The sequence below is a fragment of the Monodon monoceros genome, unplaced genomic scaffold (genome assembly GCF_005190385.1).
Source record: "Monodon monoceros isolate NGI ecotype Baffin Bay Population unplaced genomic scaffold, NGI_Narwhal_1 Super_Scaffold_12, whole genome shotgun sequence".
NCBI lineage: Eukaryota > Metazoa > Chordata > Mammalia > Artiodactyla > Monodontidae > Monodon > Monodon monoceros.
The window spans coordinates 77,680,709-77,695,999 of NW_021703768.1; the positions used below are offsets into that span (position 1 = coordinate 77,680,709).

Below are 15,291 nucleotides of genomic sequence, written 5' to 3' on the forward strand. Positions count from 1 at the left end.
AAGAAAACTTCAATTTAAGAGAACGTGTTCAGGGTTTCCCTGGTAGTGCAGTGGTTAAGAATCCGCCTGCCAATGCTGGGGACGAGGGTTCGAGCCCTGGTCCGGGAAGATCCTACGTGCCACGGAGCAACTAAGCCTATGCGCCACAACTACTGAGCCTGCACTCTAGAGCCCGCGTGCCACAACTACTGAGCCCGCGTGCCACAACTACTGAAGCCCGCGCACCCAGAGCCCATGCTCTACAACAAGAGAAGCCACCACAATGAGAAGCCCGCACACCGCAACAAAGAGTAGGCCCCGCTCGCCGCAACTAGAGAAAGCCCGCGCACAGCAACAAAGACCCAACACAGCCAAAAATAATAAATAAATAAAATAAATGAATTTATAAAAAAAAAAGAAAAAGAGAACGTGTTCAGGCACAAAAGTAAATATGCTTAAAAGTTAACCAGCCAAGACCCAAATTCTGACCTTCTAAAGACATTATAGAGGGGGAAAAAATCCTATAATTAGTAACAAGGAACAGCATAAACATGCAGTGCTTAGCATCAGGGAAAGAGGAAATAATCTTAACACTAAATGTTCACTTTTGAAATGATATTTTAACAATATTTCAGTTGTATTTCAAATATGTCTATATAGGACACTATCATGATAGGTAATGTATATTTTCAATCACATTTGATGTAAAGCCTGTAAATTTGTTAGACTTGCCACATTCTTTCTAGAGAAACTTTCAAAGTATCTGAAACACTATATTAAAAGACAACTAAAATTTCTCATTGAGAAAAACTCTTTTGTGGGAAATCTAAATTAAAACCTTCCAATTTAAAGTCCGAAACATTTTCCACGTAGGAAAACTCTGTAAGTATACTTCTTCAGATAGTTTTTAAAGCAATCAGCACCAGCAATAAATTATCGTGGCTCTCAAGAAAAACAGAGGAACACTGTACAGAAGACCCTCACATTTGTGGCTCTGTGTATTCCCTGTGGGCTGTGCCAACCCACTCTCTCCCCAGTAATGACTCTTTGTTTTTACTAAGTCCCAAAGGGCTGGTGAGAGCGCTGCAAAGAGAAGGGGGGGGGGGGATGGAATGCAGCTGCAGGCTCCGAAACAATGCTGAGTCCATATATTTTGTTCCCAGTTAGAATAATAAAAAGGGGACTGTGGTGGGGGGTGAGGGGATGGAGAAGACAGAATGCAGAATAAGCAAGGTAGGGCCAAGTATCCTATAGCTCTCATCCTGCAGCACTCCCTCCTCTCTCTACATTCATACTCTCCCAACTCCAATAACCATTCATTTGGTTAAAAAGCTTATCTGTTAAAATTCAAACACCCATTAAGATTTACACCTATCAGTCATTTATATCTAAATTACTTTTATCAGTGAACTATATTCAAACAAAGAATAGAGTAGGAAGAGAGAATGGAGCTTGCAAAGATAAACTGGGGAAGCTTGGACACAGAGATAGGAAAGTTTGGGGGAGGTACGTAGGAGATTTCAGAAAGGGAGGTCCAAGGTTTCAAACAGAAACTGCCTGCTTTGTAAAGGTACCTAGGGCCTGGGGGTTAACTGGTATGCTACAGAAAATCATATTCCTTCTAAGACTGCTAAAAGCTACATGTTTCTGCATCAAGAGCTTGGAAGCCTGCACATATTGGTTCCTCATTATTCAGTCTAACCTAGTGCCTCCTAAGAAAATGTCCTTCACTTGCATTTCCCTGGCCTCCACGTCCCAACTGGGAGAATGAAAGAATTAAGGGAAGAGGGAAGAAGCAGACACCAAACAAGGTGTCAGCTGCTAGTGAGGGAAAAGCAGCTCAAACCCCACTCTTCTCCCCTGGGTACTGCCCTCTCTTCCCAGATAACCCTTTACTGAAATGGGTAGCCCTGCTGAGCTCAAGAAGTCAGGCCTGCCTCTCCAACATCCCTTCAGATATTGTTGATGCCATTAAAATTTGTAAGAAAATTCAAGAAGCCTCACGTAAACAACTGACACTAATACCTCAAAAATAGTATCAGCATGCGCTAGAGACTATCTAAAAAGCTATGAAACAAAATTCAGAAGAATGCTTGTTCCATTTAGGATCCCATTCATGAACACTCAGTTACTGGGGAGAGAAAAAAAAGGACTTCATTGTAAAGCTATCATGTAGAAGCAAACCTCTGACATCCACACACAAACATCTCCTTCAAGTTAACATTCCACAAGATTTAGAAGTACTCTTAGTTGGTGTTGAATGATACAATTAATCTCCTGACTCTTGAAATGTTTTCAAGTTATAAAGTTTAGAAAGACTGTATTTATTCACATTGAATTTTTACATTTTGTGACATAAACAAAAAATTCACAAGTGTATAGATTTATAATAAATAGTAATATGATCTTCCCCCCTCAGGCTGCCTTTTCTCTAGAGCTCTAAAATCCATTTACAGATATTCCAAATCTCCATACTGTAGACAGTATATAGAGACAAATTCAGAAATGCATATTAATTTAAATGAAGGAATGACTGAGTCTATTTAATCAATATTAAATAGTAATAGTAATAATTATAAAATAATATTGACACTACTCCTGAAAAGTTTATCATCTATTACAAATACAAAATTCATAGGTGCATTTTATTAGGAGTTATCATTTATTATACTTTTAAATCCAGCAATAAAATAGACAATACTTTGTTTATTCTGTGTACTAGAAAAATTCTATTTTCTATATATACATTTCATTTCCTAGTATTAAAGTCCATAGACAGCAGAAGTTTGTTAATATTAACAACAATCACATAATCATAACTTGCCTGAAATTAATAATTCTTTATGGTTACTTAATTGTGGTAAACAAAATATAATCTCATAATACTATGATGTATGTTACACTTCAATAAAAAGGTTAAAAAATCAATTATCTATGACTTGGAAAAAAACTACTCTCAATATCTATACCTGAATTACTTAACTAAATCAAGAAGATAATTCAAGTCTTAAAGGTGTCATAAATTTACATTTAGTTACAAATTTCACAAAATATGAGTGACATTATATTAAGAGGCACAGGTGAAAACAAATTTTAAGACGTAAATATAATAATGTGTAAGATTAGATTTTCTTGCTAAAACAATAAGAGTACTCACCCCTTGGAGCCCTTGGAACTGAATTGAAGGTCGAAAAGGAATTAAATTCTATTAAAAGAAACATAAGAAACAAACACGTCAACCTTGGTTACTGGGACATGGAACTAAATGATTAAACTCTAAACCTATGCACTTGGTCAGTGCTATAGTCTGTGAAAACCTTTTCATTACATACTTAGGTTTATATTTCATTATATTAAGATGCCTTGATAAAAGATACTGCACTGCTGACATTTCTCTGAATACACAACCGAAGGTATCTTTTGGCAGTGTAGCTAATCACGTTTTTGAAAATGACTGACGTGATTTGGCAAAAAATGATCAGTGTACTAATTAAATTTTACATGAAAAAGTATTATGGCTTAGTTTCTTGATATGTTTTTTAAAAAGGTAGGGGAAAGCAAGAGATAGTCAAAGAAACTTTGCAAAACTCTTAAGAGGACGCTAAAAATATAAAATTAAAATATTTGAGAATGAACTGTGGTTTCCATTTTCTCACATTTTACCAGAGATTAGTTTTTAGTTGAGGGTCAAACAGGTTACCAATCTTCTCACAAGCTTCTCACCAGGAGAATATAATTTATAGAACAATGTTTTGTTTCATTATGAGCTTTGTCCTGTTCATAATTTTTATATTTTCTCATAGAGTTGTGTATTTAGAACAAAAGCTGAAACTGTAAATATCTACCATAGTCTCAGGCATGATTTCCTGTACCTAAAGTCACCAGTATGGGGCTGGTTCACCACTATTGGACATATAGCTTTTCCAAACTGCTAACAGAAATTCATGGGGAAATCAGATTTGGGTAACATTTTAATAGTAACACATCAGCCTGTAAACTATTCTTCATACCCTCATATCCAAACCCAATGCACAAAAACAAAAGCAGTGGTTTCTGGTCTCAACTTTACCTTAAAGAAAAATACAGAGGCACCCATATGCCCCTCCCTCAGCCACTGCACATTAACTGCTACTTACCAGGTACTTCCCAAAACTTCTCTACAGATTTAAAAGTTTACTAATCAGGATTACAATAAACTAAAGAGAAATAAGGAAAGGATAAGTACTTTACAAGACAGATCATCTGAATATAAAATCAAGTGGTAGCATTAACCATTCTTTTATTATTTATAAAAATGGGTAAACATCTTCTTGAAGAAAACATAATAGATACTATTATCATTGTTCTACCACCATAAAAAGATTATTTAACTTTAGACTTATCAGCAGAATCAAAGCACTACTGGGTGACAAAATTTATTTCTTGGTGTGGGAGAAGTAGGTAACAATTTTTCATAGTGATTCATTCTAATTCACGGTGTTTTATGAAAATATAAAATATAGATTAACGCTAACTTGAATTTCCTTAGAGGGAGAAAACCTCACCCAAACCTACCTTCCATAGCTAAACCTCTACCTGAAGTAATGGTAGCTTGCGTGCAGAAGCCCTGGGGAGGCCCGCTTTGTGTGTAAGTAGGTGGCACTACAATTTAGGTAAGACAGGTGGAGGTTCTAGCTTTCAGAATATTTCAATCAGCCCTGCCTCCTGCTCTCTCTTCAAATCACAAACACTGAACATCTCCTCTGAGGCTGGTTACACTTTCCTCTCTGACTCCTTGCAGGCAGGTTATCTTCAGCTCACCACTGGAATTTGAACTTCTCTATCAAGTTCATCAATTCTTCTTGGCCAAACAAATGCTAACTTTCCTCAATTTTCAAATTGCTCACTTCTCCACTGGATGTCACCTGGAGAAACCACTCCTCCTAGCTCTTTGATCATGCCTTTCACTTTCCTCTTTCTAGATCCAGTCTCTCCTGGAGGCTCACCTTGCCTATTTGGTGATGACTCTGAATCTCTTCCCTATTCCTCAACTCGGCATCTCTCTGCAACTTGCAACTTATCACAGCCTAGGACATTTTGCATTAGAAACTCTCAATGACAGTAAAATTGGCAAACACTAAACCACCTCCGCCCCTCGCCAAACTGGCACCTCTTTCCTACTTTCTGGCAAGGGTGCTTCTATCTTGTTGGTTCTCCAGGCTCACAACCTTAAGTTTAACGCACAGCCTCTTCTCCCTCTCCCCTCACCGCATTCTATTAGGCAATCGCACACTGCTAGAATCACAGAATTCCAGGTCCAGAGGTACTCCAGTTGGTGCCCAGCCCCACCCCCCACCCTTAACCACAATGGGCCATGCGTCCCATTAATAACTAAGCTAGGACCAGAATCTAGGACTCAATCTTCCTGTTTTGCCATACTGTTTTTCTTCTACCGTCTTGGGCTCCACACACATCTGTTATGGTAGATCCATGGGCACTTGCTCCTTTATGCCAGAGAGTTCGCATTTTAGTTGGAGAACATTTGAAAACGATTAAATATTGTACTAGGCTAAGTACTGCTGGGAGGTGCAGTAAGGATTCTCACAAAGAAGAAAAGTATGGGTTAGAAGAGATACTAGAAGAGAGAAAAGGCTCATGGAAAATGAGTAGCAATTTTGAAAAGACAAACTCCAGGGAGATGGAGTGTCCTAAGCAAAAAAGCAAGGAGACAGGAATGGGTACTGTGCAGGCAGATGGCAGGTCTTTTCACACGTGAAACATAACATAAAGGATGAGAATTGGACCTGGTGATCCCTGGCTAATCTATCCTTGACCTCAAAATTTGTCTTCAGTTTTAGCTTTTATCCACTACAGAATAAATAGGACAGTAATTTAAATTTCAGACCTCATAATTTCTAAAGGTTCATCACCCTGTGAAATAACCCTATCCTAATCCCTTCCATTACCCCTTTAGGGATGGCCTTTAAGTCTTGTCTTTGACATGATAAACAACTGGAGGCTCTTCTGATTTTTGGAATAAGAAAGTGAGCTGCTGAAAGAATGAAGTGTTTCACGGAAAGCAGCTCTTTCAGTCATGTGTAAGAAAGACAGAGAGAGATGAATTGGGGCTAGGGAAAAGGATGAGACACCAGCTCCAGGGGATGTTTTATTTAGGAACACTCTAGTGATAAAGGCCTAAATTAGTATGGCTTCGTCTGGAGCAAACAGGAGATGGTGGAATGAGCAGACCTTCCCAAGAAAGAATGATAAAATGTGATGAAAGCTTGAATATCAGGCGTACATGCGCACATATGCACAAAAGAAGCAAAGGTGGCTCAGGGCTCTCAATCATCATCTGGGGCCTGTCTGCCCCAGACTCCCTCATATTAAGCTTAGTCTTTACTTTGAAAGCTCCTAGTCTGTTTCAGGTCCCTATCACCAAGCACCTAGACAAAGGCCTTCCTCCCTTCCTTCAATTCTTTCCAAATGGCTACTCATTCAAATAGCTAGCAGAAGCTTTCTCAGATACCACCCTCAGCATGTAACATAGCCTGCAGTGGGTTCTATCAAAGCAAAACAAACTCCTCCACGTAGAAAGCAGACAGTCCAACCAATTTCATCTTCCACTTCCCAACTGTGGCTCAGCAGTGTTAACCTTTTTCAGTCTGTTTGTTTTGTAAACAATTTCCTCTCTATTTCTACCTCCTATTTATCTGTTCTTTCAACCTGGCATACCTTCCCAAACACTATTTTGCCAATCCATACTAATCACTTAACATTCAAGCTTAAGATTAATTTCCTCAGCTAGGCCTTGTTTTAGATAAATCAGAAATCAAAGACTCAATGAGTTTAAGGACCTAATGCAGGTAAATGTGAAAGATACTGGGTGTAAAGCAACAGGGCCGTGGCGAGTACCTGGGGAATGAATGCCCAGCTGAGAAAGGACTCAAATTTTAAAATGTTAAACCTTTTTCTCACCAAACAAAACACTGCTGCCACCATTTTGCTAACTCTGAACTATGCCCACTTTAGCTACCATTAACTATTGTTTTTTCCAGATGCCTGTGTCTATCGTACCACTACACTGGGGGTGTATTTCTTTCATAGGTTTTCTTACTCCTAGTTGTTATGATACAAAAGAGTCTAACACATATTTAACTTACAAGTATTTATCTACATTATGATAGAAAAAGTATTATAAAATCACTTTGGCTATGTTCTCTTTATATATGCGGTATACAACTATACGCATTATATACTTTATAGATTACTATTCTGGGTTGTATAGACAAAACAATACCACTATGCTTTACATCAACTTATGGATTCTCAAGAGTAATTTTTTTTAATATAAATTTATTTATTTATTTTTGGCTGCATGGGGTCTTCGTTGCTGCACACGGGCTTTCTCTAGTTGCGGTGAGCAGGGGCTACTCTTCATTGCAGTGCGCAGGCTTCTCACTGTGGTGGCTTCACTTATTGCGGAGCACAGGCTCCAGGCACTTCAGTAGTTGTGGCTTCAGTAGTTGTGGCTCGTGGGCTCTATCCAATCTTTTGCCTCATGACCTGAATTTAGAACCTAACCTCCTGATATGCTTAGAGTTCTATCTGTATTGCTTGATTCCTCAACAAAAATGATAACTTGTTTTTGTTTACATAGTTTTGTAATGTACAGAGTATTTTTATATCCATAGTCTCAAGTGAGGCCTCCTAAAACCAGCCGTGGGTGGTAGGAAGACATCATCATCCCCCATTTCAGAGGGAGATAAACGAGTCTCCAACAGGCAAAGTTCATTGCTCAGAATCACCAAGCTAGTGGTTAGCAGAGTTGGACCTCAAATCCAGACTTCTGAATTTCAAATACAGTACCCTTTCCTTATCTTGCCTCTGTAACAGGTTACCTCCTAGGGCTGAACATGAAAAGCACTTAAATGCTCATTCTTCTGGCATTTTGTTTCCAAAGAAAATGAATTTTATAAAATCATTATAATTTCCAAGGTTCAGCTTCTGATTAAATAAAAACTAAAAAAAACAGTTTTGTTTTTTTTTCTGTAAGGACCATATATAGTAAAGGAACATACATAAATACTTGTGTTAAAATTTTTCATTAAAAAAACAAAACCCTCATCTATGGAGTAGTTGTGGGTGCTTATCCAAACAGGATAAACTAGGATTACTGTTGCTGAAAAACTTTAAGATATCTAACAACCTAGAAGAGAAAAGTACATAAGAGAACCTCAAATCCTTTATTGATTTTAATCCCAATTTTAGACAAGAAGATGTTAGGTACTATGCTACAGTTCCTGAACGTTTTAAAAAATGCAACAAGAGAGCCAGCTAGAATGCTATACCACTTTTTATGCTTCTGACTACTGTGTCAATGGGAAAGGTACCCGGAATAAGTTCTAAAAGTCAATACCAGGACTTACCTGGTAGTCCAGTGCTATAGAATCCATCTTACAATGCAGGGGACGTGGGTTCGATCCCTGGTCAGGGAACTAAGATCCCACATGCTGAGGGGCGAGTAAGCCCAAGCGCCACAACTACTGACCTCACACACCTCAACTAGAGCCCTCGCTGCAAACTACAGAGCCCATGTACCCCGGAGCCTGCGTGCCACAACTAGAGAAGAGAAAACCCACAGGCCACAACTAGAGAGGAGCCCGAGTGCCACAGTAAAGATCCCACGTACCGCAACGAAAGATCCTGCATGCCACAACTGAGACCCGACGCAGCCAAAAATAAATAAATAATAAATAAATCTTAAAAAAACCTGAACATTTAAAAAATAAAGTCAATACCACTATAAGCAAATGTCTCAAGCATGTTAGTTTTTCACCTAAATGTTTTTTAGTCTAAGTTTAACTGCACAAACATAACCTCAACTCATTGTTTTTTTTTTTTTTGTTTTGCGGTACGTGGGCCTCTCACTGTTGTGGCCTCTCCAGACGCACGGGCTCAGCGGCCATGGCTCACGGGCCCAGCCTCTCCGCGGCATGTGGGATCCTCCCGGACAGGGGCACAAAGCCGTGTCCCCTGCATCGGCAGGAAGACTCTCAATCACTGTGCCACCAGGGAAGCCCTGTATATTTTTTAATGCAATCCAGTTTTAAAAGATAATGTAATTACAGGTGGCCAAATATGATATGGCATGTTTTAGAATAATGTTTAACTTACTAAGTACAGTTCCATTACATATGGAAGTTCAATAGGACTTCAACTTTTGATTTTTAGCTTTAATTAAATATTTGCACCAACTGGCTCTTTTGAAAATCAAGTAACTCTAGGGTTTAACTGACTAGTACTTGAGCTATAAATAAGATAGTGATCTAGTATCTTCATCCATCCAAGAAACAATGCAGACTGGAACTGGCTAGTGAAACCATTTTGATAAATGCTTTCAACAAGGTGATGTTTTATAGTCAAAAGATTCTGTTAAACTCTTGGCTGGTTCACTGATTTTAGATTTCCTTGAATTAACCCTCTGTATTTCTCAGAGAATGTAGGGCATTCTTAAGCTTAGAATAAAAGTGTAGACAATACTAAAATGCTCAAAAGTTTAGTTCTTGACATCTGCCACTATAATATGCCAATTCTACTGCAATAAAAACTGCTCTATGACCAAAGAAATCTATGTCCACTTATTTCCAGGGACTATGCCTTGCAATATATAAGGACTATAAAAGTAATATGTAATTTACTAAGTAATGTTACTAAGTAATTTTAATTGTGCTGAGTAATATTAATTTCTGACACGATTCTTTTAGGGTAGGAGGGAAGAAGCAAAGCTCAGGTTTCTTTGGGGATAAATAAAAGAGAGTTACTTATCCTATAAAAGTTGTTATAACCATCTCTTGATTATTTACATATTGCTTATCCATCCAAATTAAACCTATGGTTACTTTTATTCTATCAACCACTATTGGTTTTGTCAACATACAACCATAAGAAATAGCATTCTGTTCTAGAAAAGAGTGATTTCTCTAAGAAACACATTACAGAGATCTTTCTAAGTTTATTCTCTAAGGTTAGAGATGTACTTGAAATACCTTCAGCTTCCCTTCTGAACCCATAATGGAGCTTTGACTCAACTTAAAGTGAACTCTTGAGTTATTTAAAATTAACCAATAGGTATTTATTAAATACTTCACATTTTATTTGTGTACCTAAGCTGCATTATAAGTCAAACTAAAGATAGTGCAAAAAGGGCTTCCCTGGTGTGGCACAGTGGTTAAGAATCCACCTGCCAATGCAGGAGACATGGGTTCAAGCCCTGGTCCGGGAAGATTCCCACATGCCACAGAGCAACTAAGCCTGTTCACCACAACTACTGAAGGCCGCACACCTAGAGCCTGTGCTCCTTGACAAGAGAAGCCACTGCCATGAGAAGCCCACACACCTCAACGAAGAGCAGCCCCCGCTTGCCGCAACTAGAGAAAGCCCACATGCAGCAGCGAAGACCCAAGGCAGCCAAAAATAAAATAAATTAATTTAAAAAAAGAATATTTAAAGATAGTGCAAAAAATTTTTCCAAAGTCAAATATAATTTTGGAACTTTGTGTCAAAACCAGAAAACTGTCTATAAATGGTGATGGGTCAGGTGACTGCTTTAAGTGAGATTGTTTTAGGAAATGATTATAGCCACCTAGTTACTATTTACTGAGTGCTTAAAATGTGTCAGGCCAGTGTAATCACTTTTACTAGCACCTGTGGGAATTCTCAGAACACCCTTGTGGAGTAGATACTATTATTTCCACAGGATTCCACAGGTAAATCCTGTGAAATCACATACTGTTACACAGCTAATAAGTGACCTGGAGCTCAAACCCTGGCCAGTCTCCCTTTAAGAACTAAGCACTCTACACAGCTAGCCTCTCCTGCTCCTCCTTAACAACGGTTATATAAAATGTGAAATATCTGAACGCTACAGAATTAAGAACTGATAAGAATCAATAGCTCTTTGGGGATCACTTCTCTGGTTTTGCACTACAACTTAAGGAAAATATCAGGCACTTGAATTTCTTTTCACTTATGCAAGTAAATAGTAAAAAGTATTTATGACTTATCCTGGGATACAATTTAAGATAGATCTTTCTTTCCTAAAAGAGGTACTATACCATTTAAAGAACTGTGGTTATAATTCTTTTATTTAAGAAGTCATTTAATTCTGCTCTTTAAAACATCACCTGATAGAGAAACCAAAGACTATCCAATAATTATATTTTAACCACGGTAATAAAAATAAGTCTAAGCTGGGAAAGAAGAGGAAGAAAAAAAAAAAAGATGGAGTATAAGCAGACAGTAGCACAGGAAATCAGTTAATCCTGAAATCAAATATACCCAGCTCTCGTCAAAAGCTGGTAATATGTTTAGTATGTTTAGAATGATAGTATGAATGTGAAATTTTGAGGTAATCCAAAGATACCTTAGTAAACGGTATCTCCTTCTTTGCCCCAATCTTTTATTAGATGCTCCCCCACCCCCCGGGGGGGAGAGAGAGAGGGAGTCATTAAGTTTCACAAAATCTAGTATTTTGCTTTGTCAGTCAATCCAACCTTACACATCGCAGAAACTCCTTCTCTGCAGATTTGGAAGAACCAGATTAAAGAGCATTTGGAATAAAGAATAATTTCTTTCTAGCCTTTACAGCATAGAAAAGAATGAAATATAAAGGAGATTCTCGAAACAGCAGGGAGAAGTCAAAAATCTAATTTATTTAACACAGTCCTTGTTTTTAAAGATAGTTTCTGGAAAACTGTAGCTATCTGCTGCAGGCCAAATTTAAAAAAAATTATTATTGTCTTAAACGTTACTATTCTATACAACTCTTTAAAGGAATATGGAAGGCAAAAATCCAAACTGAACAACCACCTAAAAAGTTAGTTACTGTGAACAAGCCCTTATAACAATATTTGAAGCATAATATCCCATCATTTTTTTCCAAGAGAGCGCTTAATGTGGACTTTATAATTGTGTAATAAGCTTACATGTCAAATCTGATTATAAATACAAATGAAGATTTGTTCTTTGGGATCATGATCTCTAGTAAAGTATAAGGAGAAACAGTAAAATAAACTTGGATTGGAAGATAGGTATTATTTTTAAAATAGTAGAAATTTGTAAAATGAAGCATCTACAACAAAGGGAGCCATTAGAAGGCTTGAAACTTGGAAACTACATGATCACACACACTTAGTGTTTTAAAAAGATAGCTTTGGCTGCTGTGTGGAGAATGGACTATTGGGGGAAGAGTGGAAGTCTGGAGGCTAGATGGAAGTCCATGGCAGTGGTCCTCAAGAGAGATAATGGTGGCTGGGACTGGAGTCGTGGTGATGGATGAAGTTAGATTTCAGATTTTTGAAGACTGACAGAACTTGCTGATGGATCAACTAAGTCAAGAAAAGAGGATATAAATCAAGGAATACTAGTCAATTACTAGTCAACTGGTGATGAGTACTGCCACTTACTGAAATGGGGAACACTCATGAAGATGTAGGTTTGAAGGGTGAAATCAAGAGTTGTGCTTGGCAAAAATAAACTCAAAATGGATTAAAGACTTAAATGTAAGGCCAGACACTATAAAACTCTTAGAGGAAAACATAGGCAGAACACTCTATGACATAAATCACAGCAAGATCCTTTTTGACCCACCTCCTAGAGAAATGGAAATAAAAATAAAAATAAACAAATGGGACCTAATGAAACTTAAAAGCTTTTGCACAGCAAAGGAAAACATAAACAAGATGAAAAGACAACCCTCAGAATGAGAGAAAATATTTGTAAATGAAGCAACTGACAAAGGATTAATCTCCAAAATTTACAAGCAGCTCATGCAGCTCAATATCAAAAAAACAAACAACCCAATCCAAAAATGGGCAGAAGACCTAAATAGACATTTCTCCAAAGAAGGTATACAGATTGCCAACAAACACATGAAAGAATGCTCAACATCACTAATCATTAGAGAAATGCAAATCAAAAGTACAATGAGGTATCACCTCACACCAGTCAGAATGGTCATCATCAAAAAATCTACAAACAATAAATGCTGGAGAGGGTGTGGAGAAAAGGGAACCCTCTTGCATTGTTGGTGGGAATGTAAATTGATACAGCCACTATGGAGATCAGTATGGAGGTTCCTTAAAAAGCTAAGAATAGAACTACCATATGAACCAGCAATCCCACTACCAGGCATATACTCTGAGAAAACCATAATTCAAAGAGTCATGTACCACAATGTTCGCTGCAGCACTATTTACAATAGCCAGGACATGGAAGCAACCTAAGTGTCCATCGACAGATGAATGCGTAAAGAAGATGTGGTACATATATACAATGGAATATTACTCAGCCATAAAAAGAAACAAAATTGAGTTATTTGTAGTGAGGTGGATGGACCTAGAGACTCTCATACAGAGTGAAGTAAGTCAAAGAGAAAAACAAATACCGTATGCTAACACATATATATGGAATCTAAAAAAAAAAAAAGGTCTGAAGAACCTAGGGGCAGGACAGGAATAAAGACGCAGATGTAGAGAATGGACTTGAGGACACGGGGAGGGGGAAGGGTAAGCTGGGATGAAGTGAGAGTGGCATGGACATACATACACTACCAAATGTAAAATAGATAGCTAGTGGGAAGCAGCCGCATAGCACAGGGAGATCAGCTAGGTGCTTTGTGACCACTTAGAGGGGTGGGGTGGGGGGAGGGTGAGAGGGAGACGCAAGAGGGAGGAGATATGGGGATATTTGTATATGCATAGCTGATTCACTTTGTTATAAAGCAGAAACTAATACACCATTATAAAGCAATTATACTCCAATAAAGATGTTTAAAAAAAAAAGGAATTGTGTTTGGGTCTGTTAAGTTTAGATAACCTATTAAACTTTGATAAAGAGATCAGGTGTTGAAAATTAGTGCCTGGAAATGGAGGAAGGTCAGAGCTGGAGATAAATATTTGGAGGTCGTTAACATATAGATGACGTTTAAATCCACAGGACTAGATGAGCTCACCTAGGGAAGTGAATAGATAAAGAGAAGGGAACTGGGATCTCCAACTTTCAGAGGCCAGTCAAGCAGTGGATAATCAGCAGAGGAGACTGACAAAGAATGGCCAGGGAAGTGGGAGGAAAATCAGGAAGGTGTTTCTAGCAGGAAGGAGTAGTCAACTGGATGGCATGATGCTGAGGTCAGGTAAGACAGGAACAGAGAGATGACCACTAGATTTGACAACAAGGGACCTAGTCAGGTGCAATCTCAGGGATGTGATGGACACAACCCAGCTGGAGTGGGCTGAACAGAGGATGGGAGATGAAAAAGCAGACACTATTTCTCAGACATATCCTCAAACATAATCCTCTTTTTAGGTGTCCCCTTGCACAGAGACTTTATTGTATGTATGTATGTATGTATGTATTTATTATGTCTGCTTGTTTCTACTAAGGCACGAGCACTTTCTGGACCATCTCTGACTTATTCAACTTTATATATACAGTGCCTAGTACTATGCCTGGCACATATCAGAAGATAAACAAACACTGGCTAAATGAATAAATGCATATTTGACAGTTATAGTTATAATTCCTGTTCCTACCTCTTAGTCTTTTATTAAAGAAAAAAACATCTCAAGACACTCAGCTGAGTTTTTACCACATGGATGTGTTTTCTGGCTATCTGAGGCATCATGGTTTCCAACAATGAAAACCAAAAGCCATGATACTAAGTATCATGGCTTTTAAAAATCTGCTAACACATAAATTTACAAGTAAGCATATTTAGATCCTAAAGTATCTCAAAGAATCTTATTAGAAAGTTCATGCCTGGCTCCACCCTTGAACAAGCTCACCCTTCATGGGAAAAGTCTTCTAGCTAAGGTTATCTCCATGGACCATGAACCAAGTGCCCATAACTAGTCCATGACAATGTATATGTATAACAGAAGTTTCATGTACTCATGATTATTTTTTGGTTTGTTTTTCACAAACTGTCAAACAAAAAAAAGAGAATCAAAACACCAAAACAGAAATGAAAGTAATCTGAAGTGAAAACACTGACCCTTGCAAGGCCTTTAGGAATCTTTTAAAAATGATGCTTGAAATGTAAATCCAGGCACATTGTAGAGAGTTACTTAATGTTTCAATAATCACTTGGGACAGAAACCATGGAAAGTATGATCTTCACGTTAAAATCAAATTCAATTTTCATATCATCTGTACTCTACAACAGTCTTAAGTGCAATTTATAGAGAACGTTATTGGATAAAGGAAGCCTATAAAAATCCGAGCAAAATTTGAAAATCCCTGTTCAAAACCAAAATTTCTTCCACCTAATAA

The 15,291-nt window shown here is 37.9% G+C and overlaps 1 protein-coding gene across 1 annotated transcript in view; it reads right to left on the bottom strand.

Annotated features, from left to right (window-relative positions):
- ELL2 (elongation factor for RNA polymerase II 2) overlaps positions 1-15,291 on the bottom strand; it is a 75,797-nt gene that overhangs the window by 52,914 nt on the left and 7,592 nt on the right. The window contains exon 2 of the mRNA XM_029219085.1: positions 3,137-3,184. Within this exon, the coding sequence (XP_029074918.1) occupies positions 3,137-3,184 (48 nt within the window). The remainder of the gene's footprint in view (positions 1-3,136; positions 3,185-15,291) is intronic.